The sequence below is a fragment of the Mastigoproctus giganteus genome, chromosome 2, assembly GCF_048544385.1.
Source record: "Mastigoproctus giganteus isolate SK-2022 chromosome 2, ASM4854438v1, whole genome shotgun sequence".
NCBI lineage: Eukaryota > Metazoa > Arthropoda > Arachnida > Uropygi > Thelyphonidae > Mastigoproctus > Mastigoproctus giganteus.
In genome coordinates, this window is record NC_143576.1 from 197,666,206 (window position 1) to 197,683,835 (window position 17,630).

At 40.7% G+C, this 17,630-nt stretch overlaps 1 protein-coding gene across 1 annotated transcript in view; it reads left to right on the plus strand.

Annotated features, from left to right (window-relative positions):
* The first annotated feature begins 2,825 nt into the window (after positions 1 to 2,825).
* LOC150089898 (TOX high mobility group box family member 3-like) overlaps positions 2,826 to 17,630 on the plus strand; it is a 284,523-nt gene continuing 269,718 nt past the window's right edge. The window contains exon 1 of the mRNA XM_090389696.1: positions 2,826 to 3,018. Within this exon, the coding sequence (XP_090245822.1) occupies positions 2,986 to 3,018 (33 nt within the window). The 5' untranslated portion in view covers positions 2,826 to 2,985. The remainder of the gene's footprint in view (positions 3,019 to 17,630) is intronic.

Below are 17,630 nucleotides of genomic sequence, written 5' to 3' on the forward strand. Positions count from 1 at the left end.
TTTAAACTCGCCCGTAGACAGACACGGCACTCGCTTGTGTGCACTGTCACACCACGCAGACCCACACGAGAGTACGATTATCATTTATACAGCTAACGACCCGACGACATGCCACTGTCTCTGCACACCCCGCGACATGTGGAGAAACTGCAGCAAGCCGCGTGTCGGAAGCAGAAACTTGCTCGTGCGTGCACTTTGTTTACTTCCTGCTGCTGTGGCTGAGACTGGAAATAAGCAGGCGGAAAGCCACCAGTAGATGACTTACGTTCGGGGAAGGGGGAGGGGGAGGCTCTCTCTCGATTGCCGCGTACGAGTTAAAGAAGTTGACTTCATCCGAATCAAATGACCTGTTACGATGAAAGGCGAATAACTTACGGAGTTGAAACGCTTCAACCCGCCAACAGATATGGTTTCATCTCGGGGATCAGTTTACCCCTTCCATAAATAGCTTTGGCGTTTTCTGAATACAGGGCCGGTCCTAGAGTTCAGGAGCCCGGGTGGGGAGAAAAGAGAACAATGAGGGGTTATTCGTATTGGATTGAAGGCATCTACCCAATCTGTATGGTGTCCTACTAAGGACCGGTCCTGCTCGAATCTCTGTTTACTTTCCCCGATCTTACGTTGCCTGCTCTATCACGCTTGGTCATGACGTCATTCATGACGTAGTGCTTTCTGCTACATTGTTGAAATAGGCACTTTGTGGGTGAGAATTGGTTAAAATAACCGAGATCATTGTTAAGGAAGATCTGCCTCTCTCTCTTCATCCGGGTATTTTGCAATTATCTGAGATGTTTACCTTAAGCACTTGGTAAGCAGGTGTACGATGTCTCGCGAGCTGTCTGCGGTTCAACGAGACAGCAGAATTAGCTGCACGAGCAGTGTGTGCCAACATGCCTTCCTTTCTTTCTTAATCCGCTTACTTCTTCGGATTTATGCGCTAATCTTTGCTCGAATATGGGGGAACCATCGTAGCCACGTTTATGATTAACATTTTTTTTTGGTCCACGTAGGTTTCTGGCCCGTTGTTGCCATTAACAATATGTGCCAACTGAAATTAGAGGCAGGGGAGGGGGGGTTATCCGTATCTAGATAAACAACCCGCAATTCCCAGCCGTTCTGTGTATACTTATTCAAAAAAAAGGGGGAACACTCGATTTCGGGAAAAATGGTAGCTCACCTCCTTTAACTCCCCCTCCCCTATTTATATTAATAAGTGCAGATCACTTTTAGTGTCTAACAGTGCATAAAAAAACACGTGACACACTATAAACAAAGGGGATTTTGCAGTTAAACTTAGGAGCCTTCATTTCAAATCAAAAAAGCATCTGAGCCTATGACAGTTAGGCTTAACGTCAAACACAAAAACAACTCCGAGTAACTTCACACATTAAAAAAAAAAAAAAAATAGTTATACTAAGACAATTAATAGTTAATAATTATACTGGTTAATAGTTACGAGTTAATGAACAGTGTATTTGAGCCAGATTAATTTGTAATCGACTTCACTTGGCCATCAATCGATCTGGAAAAGCCAATCACTTTTAAAACAATCTCCCCCTCCCCCCTTTAAACGTCAACCACCCCACTTAACTATTCGTACTCTCCACAAACGCTACCACTATTTAGCGTCCCACATCGGCAACGTGTTGGATTCACGTCGAGAACTGTGTCTCATTTGCTGCGTGTTTATTAAAGTCTTCTGCTCGCACTCTCCGAGAGAGAGAGAGAGAGAAAGACTCTTGCCAGGCGCGCGCTATGTTTCCCCGAGTCACGGTTCCATTAACACGTTGATTGAATTCTCGCGAAGCGGCACATGGGTGTCCAACGTGACAAAACTGCTCTTATGACGGAGCTATTGTACGCGCTCCGCCCCATTAGGGAAACGGCAGGCATCTCCCACCTCCACCTCCCTTCCGATTTGGGACAATCCCATCGCTAGGAGCAACAGCCAATCATAATGGGGGCCGGATCATGGCCGCCGCAATGGCTTCGACTATTGGAAGAAGGCTGTTCCGTGTTCCGACAACAATAACGATGTAATGGGGAGACCGCCGGCTCACGGTGGCATGCTACGAACACTGAGGGCTACTCGCTCCGGGAGAGATGTATTCCTGCGAGGTGCAGCGCTGTGTGGCCTGTCCGCATGTTCTTGGTCTTTACGTGACACTCCCACGGGGGTCGCATGTCCGGTGCGCCGCTTTTCGTAGCTCTTGTCCCGATATAGCCCGGAGATTATTATCGAGTGATTGAATCGTAACAAGGGTGCACACACATGTGTGATTAGCTCTTCCTGGTGTTGTTAAATGTCCCCCAGACAAGACAGGAAAAGGTGAAAGATGTCCTGTCAATTTTGCGTCCCTTCCGATGCTGCTGCTGTTGCTGCCAACCGACACGCGTAATCTCTCTCTCTCTCTCTCTCTGTCTGCCTGGTGTCACCTGTTAGCAGCCCCCTGTTGATTACCTTTTAATGAAAGTATTCGCTGTTTGTGCCTCGAGGATTTTTCTAGCGGCCAGCAATTAGCGGTTTTGAAGAGAGAGAATAAAAAAACAAACAAATAAACTGTGCTTTTGATGAACCCCGGTGGACCCTGCATTGTTTAGCTTGTGGCTGAAAAAAAGCAGTAAATAAAAATAGAGAAACGGATTATTTATTGTTTTTAAACAGTTGAGAACGCTTTTGACGTCACTATCGATTTTTGTTGTTGTAAATGTTGATTTCAAGAGGACTACATTCCGGTCGTCTGCAGCCAATTGTTAACAATTACTCGATTGTTTGAGAAGTTTTGAGAAACGTTTTTTTGTTTAGTTTTTTTTTTTTCTCTCTCGTGTTTTCTTTTTCTTTTTTTTTTTTTTAATTATTATTATTATTTATAAATCCGTGGAGAAAACTTGAAGTGTCTTTAAAACTGTTATCCCTCAAACAGGACTAGTCAACAAACTGGAAATCGTTTTTAAACAGTTAATCAAAGAACAAAAAGAGTCAACATGACGCAGATATACGATCAATATCTATACAAGGTAAGTTGTAGTCAGTTTTCATTTCTATTGTTTGCACGCGCGTTATTGTTGTGGTTTTTTTTTTTTTAATGGTTTTTGATGAAATTTACATTTAATGTGATTGTTGCTTTGCGTATGTTTTTTTTATTTTCTGCGCATATTTGTTGTATTTCGCTCGAGATAAATAAACATTGATAATTTCTGAATGATTTTCGATAAATTAAAGCATTTACTCGTTTAATTAATGAACCAATTAAACGATACCGATTCATTAATCACAATTAAAAGAGAATTAAGGATTATAAGAACTGTTATTGAATTTTTTTTTAAACATTAATTTTCATTGTTGCAGCTTTTATTGTTGTTTAAGCTATTGTTGCGTTACGCTGATCAACAATTAGAAATCGCTAATAATCCAATTGAACTGCGTGCAATAAATGCGTAGTTATAAGAATGGATGAAAAGCTTTCAAACGGAAGTTACTGACCTTCCTTTTTTATCACTATCCAGTTAAAACAAAGCGATGGATTAAAAAAACGCCATTGCTCTCCTGTACCTTACAAAGACACCTAAGTGTACACTACGCTCCCTACAACGTATGATAAATGTAAAGCATCTGTACGCCAGCTTAGCAGATTTCTTTGATAAACATGGGAATGGATCTGTTGGTTACCATCTTGATTAAAATAATAATAGAAGCAGTAATTTTAAATCTACCAAAATAAATTTTGCGCGTATCTTTTGAAGATTTTAATATTAAGTGATGGATTGGGTAATGAACGAGAGCGTGGTCAAAACAGGGCAGCTCAACCATGCCCGCACGATCGGAAATGCTATAAGTATCTGAGTGGAGTAAATGCCGGTGAGAAGCGTCGTCTGTTTTTTCCCCCTACGGCCGTAAAACCGGCGGGTGGACGAGACAGGTGATGTGATGCTTAGCGTTGGTAGTATGTGATGGAAACAAGACGAACTAGCGGCGTTTCTGCTGGTTTTTTTCTCTCTTTCAAGTACCGCGGTCAGGATGTAGTTGAACAATCGCTGCTAGTGTTTACCTGGATTACGCCGAGTGACCTTAAATATGAGTAATCCTCGTGCTTACGACTTCTAGAAGTTAGAGGGGATGATACGCGAGATTTGGTGAGGGGGGGGGAGGGGTGATGTATGAGATGTGACCACACGTAAGTGACTGGCAGTTATAAGGTAAGTGTCGTGTTCAGAATCCGGGATGGATGAGTGAGCGAACGGTTAATTTGGTAGAAAACGATTTACCGCTGATGACTCGTGCGCACGAGAAGAATCGGGAAGCCCTTGGCCATGGCGTTTCTCTTGTCGGAGGTGCCGTACGGTAAATTTGTTTCGCGGTCTCGGTAGTTTCATGTTAACTCGCGATGTGGTTTGTCTTGTTTTTTTTTGGGGGGGGGGAGCAATTAAGTATGCGGATTAGGGATTTTTGGATTAAGGATGTAATACGGATTATAAAATCCGTGGGATGTTTTCGTAGCGGTGAAACTACGCGTTATTGAGAAGGGTCGGCAATTTCAGGTACAGAATCGAACATAAAGAGGTAGACTATCAGTTCCGGATTAAGGTACGGTCTAGCAGGGCCCTTGCCCGGGGCGCTATTCTTTAAGGGGCGCCAAATTTTACAAATCATGAAAAAAATATATATATATATATCTTTCTGCTCGGGACGCAAAAATTCTTTGGTCCGTCCCTGTAGACTATGTGCGGGATAGTGAATCCATAAAGAGTACTAAGCAGTACTCGCATGCTTAAAGACAGCGTAGATGTGACCCCTTTGGACACATACACGTGGAGCTATGTTTATATCCCACTAGTTCTCTCATGTTCCCATAAATGTAGATTACTAGTAGTGGCATGTGATGCAAGAAAGCAAGTGTATGCAGCATCAGCCAAAAAAAAAAAAAAAAAAAAAAAAAAATCACACCATTCCCTCCCTAAATTTATTCAACCTATCAACTTCCACAACGACAGATAGAAGTTTGTTCCAGCAATTAACCACCCCCTGGCTAAAGGCAAATTTCCGCACATCTATTCTATATCTGTCCTTTCTTAATTTGAATTTATGGCCCCTTAGGTTCGTACTCTGAACAAATGGAACGATCCCATCAGAATTCAGAGTGCTCAACCCATTCAAGGCCTTATACACCTCAATCAGATCACCGCGCAGGTGCCTAGTCTCCAGCCACTGCAATTTGCAGAACTTAAGCCTCTCTTGGTAAGAGGATCCCTTCATTCCCCTCACCAATCTTGTTGCCCTTCTCTGTACACGCTCAAGCAAATCTACATCCTTCCTAAAATGGGGCCTCCAGACCTGGACGCAGTACTCAAGGCGTGGCCTTATACAGAGGGACAATCACCTCCTTTTCCCTGTTAGCAAAATTCCTATATATCATTGACAAAACCCCATGACCTGCCCTGGCAGCCTGTCTACACTGCTCAGAGAGCTTCATATCTGACTGCACAATTACTCCCAGGTCTTTTTCATTTTCTACCACCTTAAGTGTAGTACCACACAGTTGGTACGTTTCTCTGGGGTTACTTCTACCCATATGCAGTACTTTGCATTTGTCAAGGTTAAACTTCAGTTGCCACTTCTTAGCCCATCTGCCCAAATTATCTAGATCCTGTTGCAGTAGCACACTGCCATTACTGTCATTAACAACCCTGCCAACCTTTGTATCATCTGCAAACTTCGACACTAAGCCTGATATACCTTCATCAATATCATTGATAAATATACAAAACAGCAGTGGATCCAACACCGAACCCTGTGGGGCTCCACTAATAACATTAGTCCAAGAAGAGCAGCACCCACTGATTACCACTCTCTGTCTTCTCCCACTCAACCATCCTTTTATCCATTGTAGCAAATTACACTTAATACCGTTCTGCTCCAATTTGTACAGTAATCTTCCGTACGCAACGGTGTCAAAAGCTTTCCTGAAATCCTTATAAACGTTTAGATTATAAGAGACCAAAGGATGCTGTCACTTCTCCAGTATTCGTAGTTGACGGTACACAAATTTCTTTGACCTCTCTTTTAACGGCTACTGTCATTTAAGTACATAAGCGATGTCCTTTTTAAAACTTTAAAGTACCAATAACTGATAAACCAAACTTCATCATCACATCGAACTTTGGTAAATGAACTGTGACCTGTAACTGTGGTTAGTAAACCTGTAACTGTGGTTAGTGTGTTAGCAAGACAGCAGAATCCAGACGATTCTGCTGTCTTGCAGATTCCCCCCCCCTTCCTCCTCCGTCACGACATCCGTTAACAAGTGTAGACAGTCTGAATGTTCCGTACTTCGAACAAATCCTCTTGTTTCTTAGTAACTCTTGACATTTCCACCTCCTGATTCTTATCCAGAGATAGATCTGCTTTTGTGCTCGTTTTGCGACTTGTGGACCTGGGATTTCGACTAACTAATCCTACACTTTCCACCATCTTTCCATCTGTTCTGTTCTCATTAAAATATTCAGAGAATTTGGTCCAAATTCAGAGCAGGGTGCGCACTCCAGGCAATCATTAATTGCATGAATCCGTCCCAAATTAGTGGCGTAATCTAACGTAATCTTTTATCACAGGGAATGCGCACCCTCTTCTGAAAAATAGCCGAGAATTTTCTTCTAAAATACACAGGAAGGGAATATGTAAGTAGAGTTCTGTTAAGCCACAGTTTAAGTCCTCCGGTTCACGTTGGTACCTCTCTTCTATAACCCTTCAAGTACTGTCTTTCACGTCCTCCATCTGGTTTGTTCTTGACTTTCTCGAGTGTTCCTTCGCTTTTCTTTCTTTTTTATTATTATTTCCCCATTCTGATTTCCAACAGCCAACTCTACAATGACTTTACTTCGTCACAATCTTTTCACCAACTCCAGAAAACTGAATTTCTTCCAGCATAAACAGACAAATCTATTGCAGTTAGTCCGCGATAGATACATTCTTACTAATTTTGTACAATGCTTCCTTCAAAATACCCCACTGGGACTTCGTACACAGAGGCCAGAGATTCTACCACCGTTGGAACATGTCCGCAATTCATCTTTCAAAAGTCCAATCCCCAAAAACCTACTTCCATATCGATATAAAACTCTAGAAAATTCCTAAACCAAAAGGGATGCTTGCAAAGTGTAAATAATAACTAGAACCCACCAAGTCTCCCACGAACAAAAAATCCCATAAAGGTCAAAGATCGGTAATGTAAGATCCTTTCATTAACTTCCCAATTAAACACACACTTTATGAACCTTCAGCTATCATTAGTTCCAACCTGTTAAAAAGAGACCCACGAGCGCCTGGGAAACCCCAAGTTATACAAGGGAACACCTAGCTGATGGTCCAATATGAACCGCATCTGAACCTCATTAAAAACACCGATTTTTAATTATTAAAAAAAAAAAAACTGCGTTCGATTGACCCCGGACAGAACCGTAACAAAAACAAGAGGTTCCCCGAGAGCGCGTAACATTACCCGTAACCGGAATCGTCGTCAGCCGAGGACTGCAAGAGTACACGAAGTCATTTGTCGGAAGCTGTCAGTGAGGAATCCGTGGTTAAATCCATCCCGTGATAGGCCTAACTGCTCAGTCAACGTGTGGTCACTGGGGCTTGCTGCATTTCGCTTCTAAAACTCTCTCGCACGTGTATTCTTCCTCCTCCTTCCCCCCCCCCCCTGCTTTAGCTGGCCTGGCGTTTGCCGTAGATGCAGGCAGCGGGAGTAGCGACTGTATTTTGTAGGCTGCGCGGGAATCCTTTGTCTGGCGTGTCGGATGGCGCTTTCTGCTTTTTGAGACGTGTCAGTTTTTTCCAGCGAGTAATTAGTTTATCGTCGGCTAATTAAAACGAAGCTTTTAAAAAGGAGGGTTTCGTATGACTTCCCAGAATTCCTGTACTAAAGATTTTTATCACGAGTAATTAAGGCGGTAACAAAGAAATAATAACGTAAAACGAATATTAGCTACGTGTAATACGAGGGGGGGAAGAAGAGTGTGCTAAGCCTTTTCATCGACAGAATGAACTTCCTATTAAATGTAGCTAACGACAGGATTTTATTTGTAGGCGTATTTCATCTCTTCTCTTCTCCACCCCTCCCCCCATTTAGGAGGGGCACAGATGAAGAGATTGAACAAGTAAATTCCTCCTCCTCCTCCTCCTCCCCCTGCCTTTTTACACGTGCTCTTTTTTTTTTGGACACAGAAGCAAAAGGAATTTTTCAAATCTTTGATGAGGCAAAAATCCCTTACAGTTAAGACTAATTAAGTGCTTTAGGACTAAATCTGTGGATTACGCTACAGATTAACGATGTAATCCATAACAGTATTGTCACCAAATGTGGGATTAAAAGATGCCTCGATGGGAGAATAGCGACTACGTCACTTTGCCGTTCATTAAGTCTGGGTTCTAATCCCGTTCGTGACGCCAGGTGTGGCTTGAAAATGCCTATTCGAAGTGGCTGACTGAGGTAGCCCGAGATGGAAAGGTGAATCTTCGTCGCTTTCCACGGATATTTGTCGTACTCCAAACAGACAAACTCCTTTTGGAACACAAGCAGTGCATCCAAAGCAGAATGCATTCCGATAAAGAAGAAGAAAAGCAAGAGAATGGCAAAGAACATAAGCCGACATTCCTTGGTCAATACTAGCAGCCAACATACTGTGATCGATTCCCATCGGGATTTGGGGGGGGGGCGTGCTTCCTGAGTTTTTTTGTAACACGGTGACCGAATCACTAAGTCTCAGGGAAGGTTTTTCTCCAGTAAACTCGGAGCCTAATCTCAAACAACTGAACTCATCTCGGACCCAGCCAGAAGCCAACCACTGTCACGAAGTGGTCAGATAACAAAAGGTTGGAATTCGAGTCCCTTAGAACTTGCCAGCTTGCAATTTAAAAAGTTGCCATCATTTTAGACACCTATTTTAATTGTGCCTAGCGTAACAATGAGAGGAAAAGATGGTATAAAGTGTGGTTCGCCACCCCTCGTGAATAGTATATCACGTTCACCACTTGTCACTATCTTGGGCAGGTCTGAGTTCGAATCCTATCAGAGAAGGAAGGAACTCGTAACAGCTTCAATCGAAAATGTTGCTAGCTGATTTCAGGCGGAGGAAATAAGCCCCTATGTTTTTCATCCCTCATAACATTCAAATCGGCCACTGAATACACACTTATACAGCCATAGTGCGTGATAAACCATACGAAAGTCACATCTTGATCTTGTTCTGAAGCTCCATCTTTCACATTCATATACTAGCAGGTTCAAATATCAACGAAAAATGCAAGGGGTCGGGTCCATAAAGTTAGCACCCGCTGTCTTAGAATCATTGTTTATCTGAGAGCCAAAGTATAGTAGAGATTAAGTTTCGGCCTAGAAAGAGGATGCTTTTTCAAGGCCTAAGAAACTAGTGTTTCAAAATACATTCTTTTCAAGTAGAAAAGAAATACATATAAAGCCAGAGAAGATTTCCCAGCATGAACGATTTACATTAGTTATTGTTCATGCGGGAAAGCATTCTTTAAGGAGTACAGCATCAATATTGACAATGCCATGCATTTTGTTTATAGAATAATAGACGACAATGGCCCATTTTACGAAGTGTACCACTTTGTGAGACGCCTTACGATTTTAACCAAAATGAGGAGGAAAGACAGAAATTTTAAGGATAAGGCAATTGAGTAAATGAAACTTTTCAAAGTAAACCATCTCGTCATAAGAAAATATGCTCCTAAACTTGAGAATTGTCTATAGAAAATTGAGAATTTTCTATATTGAGAATATTTCTATATTGAAAATTGAGAATTTTCTATAGAAAACATGGCTTTCACAGTGCCTGTATAATCTTAACAAGATTGTCCTATTGTTACAAAACTTATGTAATTGTTGAATTCGCAACAATTGTCTGCTGGCTCAGAACTGCGTATTGTTGATTTCGTTTACTCGATCGCAACAATTACCTGCTCGCTCAGTTATAAATAACTGTTGATTTCATGTAGTTTGGCGCAACAGAATTATTTTAAAAACTTAAAAATAAAGCTGTTTTCAAAAGCTTAAAATTCATGACGATAGTGGCTGCAAGACAGAATTTGTGTCCAAACTCGGGTATGTTTCAGTAACAATAAATAAATGGGGAAAATACCAATTTCTCTGTCTCTCTTATTGTCCTTCTGCTTCCCAAAATGATGTAATGTATGAAAACAACAAAAAAAAGGAAGCTTTCAGTGGTGGGGGGAAGAAAGAGAAAAAAAAAAACTTCAATCTACTCACACCACACAAGAATTAAAAGGATTAACTGCAACACAAGCCGTAGATTCCGCTGACTCATACACTGCACCTTTCCGTGCTCTTGATCGCTCCCTCCTTTCATTTTATAGTCGCCGGATTTTTTTTCTTTTTCTTTCTTTCTTTCTTTTTTTTTTTTTTTTTTTTTTTGTGCCGAAATGGTTTACCGACGCCTGCGCACGCGTTTATAAATACGCATTCTACGTTTTACCCTCCAAAAGCTGTTTTCTTTCATCTTTAGCGAGCGTCGATCTGACCCTAGCCGCTCGCGGGCCTCCGTTTCCGATATATACAGCGGTGACGTCGAGCGAAGCGGTCAGCTGGAATGAAGAGCCGGGTGAATGATTGACCGCATCCTGATCTGGAAGAGAGCTGAAGAAACCCGCGGCTTAATTGAGAACATTGGACAGCAAGGCCTTCCGAGGAATACTTCTGAAAGGAATAGTTCGGGGCCATTTCTTTTGGCGGCTACGACCACAACGAAAAAGTCGGAAGGTTTTTTAATAGACGGATATTTACGGACTACTACAGCAAATTAAATTCCCTGTTCGCTCTATTATGCCTAGCAAATATTTTCTTTTTCTTTTTTTTTAATGGAATTAACTCCCAGTATGAGTTAGGCAGACGATTTTTTTTTTTTTAACTGACAAGTAGAAAACGCGGTTTAAAATCCGCATTGCCTCAGTATGTTACCGAAATCAACAATGATACGTGAGCAGTCGATTGTTGCGATTAAAATATATGAAATCAACAATGATACGCGAGCAGTCGATTGTTACGATTAAAATCAATGAAATCAACAATCACGCGCGACTCTGAGCGAGCAGGAGATTGTTGAGATGAAATATAGGAAAGGAAATCAACAATTAAAACGTTGTTAACTCCACTACTTATCATAAAACATCTTATCATCGAATGCCCTTTATACCTAAGCGAACGACAAATACTTTTCTTTTCTCGTCTTTGCTTCCTCTTCTTATCAACTAACATTGCAACAGATTCTGGGAGACCGACCGACCAACCAGATATTAATGATCATTTTCACTTTCCTAAAAGTAATAAACAAATACCATCTTACTCGAATCCACTCGTTTAATAGACCAACTAACACTGCAATAGGTACATTATGGCCTAAGTTGCCAACGCGCCATTAAAAACAAAACCGATCTATTGTTAAGTTCAACTGACAAACAATTGTTGGATTCGCAGCAATTGTTTGCATGCTCAGAGACACGTTTTAATTGTTGATTTCCTTTCCCATATTTCATCTCAACAATCTCCTGCTCGCTCAGAGTCACGCGTGATTGTTCATTTCATTGATTTTAATCGCAACAATCGACTGCTCGCGTACATTGTTGATTCCACATATATTAATCGCAACAATCGACTGCTCACGTGTCATTGTTGATTTCGTATATTTATTTGCTTTATTTGAATCGATTCTTTACAAATTCTGCTAATGAGGGGAAATACTTCACGAACACTGTTTAAAATATTATTTCGGCTGCTTTAGAACAAAATATTTACATTTAACTATCAAATTACAGATAATTAAAGATACACTTTGATGATAGTGAGGATAATGGACGTTAAGTATTTTCGTTTACACAAGCTAGTTACTCATTTATCTTCCATTCCATGAGTGAGCAGAGAATGAGGTTGTGACACTGAAACCTTCATTTACGATGTTTGTTTACAACGAACTTCGAAAAACACAAATGTCAATGTACATCCCGCAACAATGCCACCCCCAAAGCCAGCGCGCGCGGCACGTGTCTTCGGTACCCTAGTCGAGAGGATCTAGACGCCCCAAAACAGCTTGTTCCAACGAATCTATAACCAGAGGATTTTTATATATGGAATTTTTTAAAGACCGAAATTCTATTTCTGATTTAAAAGTGCTGCCATCTGGTTGCGGTTTTAATTTTTAACCCCTGTGATTATTATTAAGGTTCTCGTTATATACCACTGCTCTCTTTAACGCGGTACAAGATAGACTTTTGCACATGCAAACGTCCTAAAGCGGTGAATAATGACGTCGAGTCTCATCCCATCCACCCACCCCCTGTGAGTTCACGCTGCAGTAGGTGGTCTGCTGTGTGTGACCGCATCGTTAGATTGAAACACGTTTTGCGCCGGCTGACGTGAAAGAAATCCAGAACAAGAAAAACTGTCACACACCAGGAAGAAAAGTGCGACACACACACACAAAAAAAAAAAAAAAAATGTTAATGCTAAAGGGTTGTTGGCGGTGTCGTGTGCACGGGTTCTTACACGAACTGATTGATGGCCCTCCGTGACCGGTAGGATGTTTGCATACGTCAGGTTGGTTTGTCTCTGTCGGACTGCCTGACAGGGGATGTGTGTGTGTGTGTGCGCGCGTGCGTGCGTGTGTGTTTTACGGGTTAATATGTGTCGCAGTTCTCCGCGGGTGGCATTCCTAGTACGGCGCGTTTGCGAGCGGTAGGAGTATCGTAAAGTGGCGATATCGCTTTCTTCCTTTGATAGTCGTAATGGCATAACTAGCTTTCTACAAGTCTGTTGGCGCCTCAGTTGAGGGTGGTCCGCTCTGCCGCCATTCAGTTACGATGCGCACAAAGGACGGAAGTGTAGCCTCGCTGCCGTATTTGGATATTTATTTTTATTTTATTTTTTTTTTCTCTTTTTTTTGGATCGGAAAACCCACTTGGGTTTCGCTGATGGATCGCGTTGAAATTTAGGGAACACACCGAGCTGCTTTTAAAGGGAAGTTAACTGAGAGTGTGGACGCGGGAAGATGTGCGAAACGTTTGCTTATTGAAATCGGCTGATACTGATATTGCATTGTTACAGATTTGATAATTTTAGTGTAAAGCGACCTCTTTGGCGGGTTTTGGAAGCTCGAGTTAATAAAGAGCTGGGATTATCGTCTGCACTTAAAGAAAACTCAATTTTTGTTCTCGACGTCCTCTTTACAAGCGCTTGTTTTGGCGATACCCGGACAGGTGATCAATAAGAGCGTGTACTCTAAATGAGCCCCTAAGTGGAGACATAAATACAAAGCCCGTGTGTGTAACGGACAGATGTTTGTATTTAAACACGGGCAACCGTTATCAGAGTCAGATAATGATATTTTCAACGACACAGCAATTTTCTTGTTGGCCACTGATATGGGTTATCGTGGCTGTTTGGACGCACTGTCACAACCCGCGTCACTTTTCGTGCACGTGTTTTCCCGATAGCTGATTCCGGGGTTCAATTTACTTGGTTTTTCCTTTCCCCTTTATGGTACCACTTACATAATCTTGAAATTTATTATTTAAATACTTAGATACATCAAAATTAAACGCGATAAGCCTAAACAAAAAAACATCACGGATACAGTCCACGCGGAAATTAGACCTTGGTGGTTTCCAATCTCTTTGTACGACTACCTTTTTATATAAAATTCTGTTTCTTTTTTCATCCAAGGACACTAAGGCCATGTGGCTCTGCTATAACGTGGGCTAAAATATCTGTCTTCTACGAAATTTACTTGCGTGACTCAGTGATGGTCTGCCTGGTTTTTTGTGGGAAGAAAAATCCGAGATGTCCCCCATAGAGAAAATCGTACAACTCACCTAAGATCAATTACCTCGATAGGATAATACCACTAAAACCCGCCCGTTCAGATAGAACTTAGATAAAAGTATCTAGAATCTTGTCTTCATGGAACCTTACCACAGCTTTTTTTAGAAGTCACATTACAGTGGTTAATATCGGCGTCACACTTGAAGACTTCCATGGGAATTCCAACCGTTCCACAGAGATTATGCTCGAGACTTGCGGGTACAGAGAACACTTCCAGATGTCTTTACTTGTGTAGTGTTGCTATTGCAATGACCTTTGCTCCAAGGTTTGCTTTTTGATGGGTTAAAGGTGATAATGTTTTAAAATACAGTGGACAGTCATGCTCTATGTGGATATAACTCCGAGGTCCCTTAAAGTCGGTGGTCCTAAGCGGTTGCACATTCTCTAATGATCAAATCCATCATTGGCGCCAAGACAGCTAAGAGTCACGAGGAGTCCGTGTGTTCCATTGCTGGTTTGCTTCTTTCCTGCTATCGAGACTGCATTTGAACCCAAGTCCTTAACCTGGTATGAAAGAAAAACGACTGTAGTTACCATCTTAGGGCTCGCGTTAAAGAAAAACGAATAGATGGAGCAGACGAGAGTTGCATGGTTTTTCTCCAAGAAACTATTGGCGTTGCACCTCGGGCTCCTGAAAATCTAAATTAGTCCCTCAAATAAATTTGAAGTACTGGAGAAGTCAACAAATAAATAAATTTTCTGTTTATACTCCAGGGGGTGGGCGACCACACGGTAAGAGAAATTCACAAGATTGAGAGGATACATGAAACAGCGCCATATTTAGTAATCACCCAGCCTTGAACCACGGTCACTCAAAGCACGTGTACTTGAGCACCTTTTTGAATGACTACTCGGCTACATAATAAGAATATCAGAATGATAGTTTCATTATGAAAGAAGTGATACAGAATTTGAGTATTCGAGAGGATGGACTCTCTTTGTGAGCTCTCATGCCATCAAAAAATGCTCAAGACGAAACAAAATATTTGAGCTAGTTGTTAATAAGGGGTCATCAAGAATCTGAAAATAAAGGGATCACCAGCAGACAGCGATCATGGCATATCAACACGGGATACAGTCAGAGAAATCGACTCATTAATTAAGAATCATCGAGAGTGATTATTCCGTTATATAAAGCAATGGTAAGACTGTCCAATGGATATTGCAAACGGGCTTGGCGAACCCGCTTTAGAGAAGATGTGGACCTATTGGAAAGAGTACAGAGAAGAGCGACGACATTGTTTAAGGGCACAAATGGTTATTCTTATCAAGAGAGGCTTCAGCCCTGTAAGTAAAGCGTCTGGAAACCATCAAGACCAGCATATGCAATATTTAAGTTTTTTTTTTAATTTTATGGACTGTTTTAGCGGGGAATAGCCCTTGAATGAAATTCTCTTCTAGGAGCTCCTTCTTAACAAACCTCTCAACATACACCTGGCTCTGACCATCATTTCAATTTTATTCATTAGCCAGTTGATAGCATTGTACCTTGGCGAATTCTAGCTTCATCCAACCAATATTTTAAACCCTTTTCTATGATAAAGAGAATTTTTGCTCAGTCGAAATCCCTGTAGATTAGTGGGATGCTCTCACAGAATCAGAGAGGAGGTTTTGGATGGCGAAATTGTTAACTGGGACTTGTTGCGTCGAGAAAATAATGGGGTGGGACACGTTCTATTCCTTCTTAAACAAGAACATTAAAACATTTTTAAATCTGATTTCAGTTTAGTTTTCTTCTATCTTTTTGTATCAACTAACTCAATTCTAGAACGAGATTAAGTTTAAAATCAAGGGATGAATCAATACACCTACCATTTCTTGTAATTGTTCTGGATTGCAATTGAAAAACAATTAGTTCGAATTCCGTGGATGATTGGAGGCATTTCTTAAAGTTTTTATAACTTGTGAGGTGTAAGGTCTTTCTTATGAATTAATAGAAGTTTTTCATCCCTAAAAACATGCAAACTCTCTCGATAGCTGAAGCCATGCATCCAATCTGTCTCGTACCCACCACTCAATCAGCTGGAGATGGTATTATGGTACGGGATATGTTCTGTTGATATGGACTGGGTCCACTCATACCGTTAGAGGGCCCTCTTACCCGCAGTGAATAACTTTGTGACCTGAACAGCCAGTACTCAACTGCCTCTGTCTTCTTAATATGCTTAGAGGGTGCTGAAGGGACCTTAAATCGCTGTCGGACACAATCATAAAGTTTGGCTCGATTATCCACCAAAAAGTCAGAGGAATACAGAAAACCCAGTTGGAAATGCCATAATTTATAAACTGATACATACACCATAATCTGCTTTAATACATATATTAGCATATTTTGCAAACAAAAGAAAAAAAAATAGCCTCTGTGGTCTAATTATTTCAGTCATTGTCCTATATGCACGATGCTAATTAAACTTTTGTTGTTGTTGTTGTTATTATTGATATAACAATATTAGGTCTCTTCTATTGTTGCTGTTTCCTGCTATTGTTGATAGCGTCATCTTTATCGCGTTCATATCAAAGTCGATAATTATAATTTTTTTTTTTTTTTTTTTAGAAATACACGCGGAATCAGTCCATTGTTATGTTTACCGAATACGAAACTTAAAAAAAAAAAAAGAATTGGCAGCTCAATTTGGTTTTCGTGCCATAATACTCTATTAGCAAAAGAACACAATGTAACCCATAGCACAATAACATGATACATCGCCCCACCAACGTGCAAAAGCAAAACTAATGATTGTCAACACATGCATAATAACGTAGTAAAAACTATTAAGGTATTAAAAAAGGATCTCGTTTAAATTAGGAGTTCATTATTATCACGGGATAACAGACACTATAATGAACGCGGTTTAGTAAAAAAAAATAAAAAAATAAAAATGGCTGACGTAATGAAATACATCAACTAAAATTCCCTAGATATTTTCCGGGTTATCTTATAACGGATGGAATGTCGTTTTGTTAAATGGTGATATAAATTCGCCAGATGGTATTGCGCTTTGCCACGCATTGAAATATTCACTTGACAGCAGTGAAATTGATAAATTACAAAAAAATAAAAATAAAATAATGCGCACGTGGTATTAAAATAGAAATGAAATTAACTTTTACAGCGCGAGTTTAACAATTGTGCTCGCGATGATGACGTAACAGACAGCGTGCAACCAACAATGCTGAATCGATAGTATTATTTATAATAATGCGCGTGTTGTAGAAATTAACTTTTACAGCACGAGTTTAACAATGGTGCTCGCGATGATGACGAAACAGACAGAGGATGACAACAATGCTGATTAGAAATTTACAGTTAAAAGATTAAACAATGCTAATCGAGAGCTAAAACGCTATTCATTGGATATTTCGGTTACTTCAGTATTCCAAATTCATAAGCAGACGATAATTTTTATTTTCATTTTCAATTTCGCGACTTTACTGTACTAGCTTCCTCTGGTGACATTTCCCTTCATTAAATTCGTTCAATAAATTGCAATTATTCTTCGAATAATCCACCCCCCCCCTTCGTAAAAAAAAATAATAAAATAAAATAAAACCTTCGCAAAAGAGAAGCGACAGTCGCATGGCGTGGAAGCTTACAATCGTCTGTGTTTGTCGCTAATGCACCCTATTATAATAATCAACAAGAGCACCCCTCTTACAAGCTTAGTCAAGCGCAGCCATTTTGGCGATGATTATAGTCCTCTGCGGCTCATTTCACTCGGC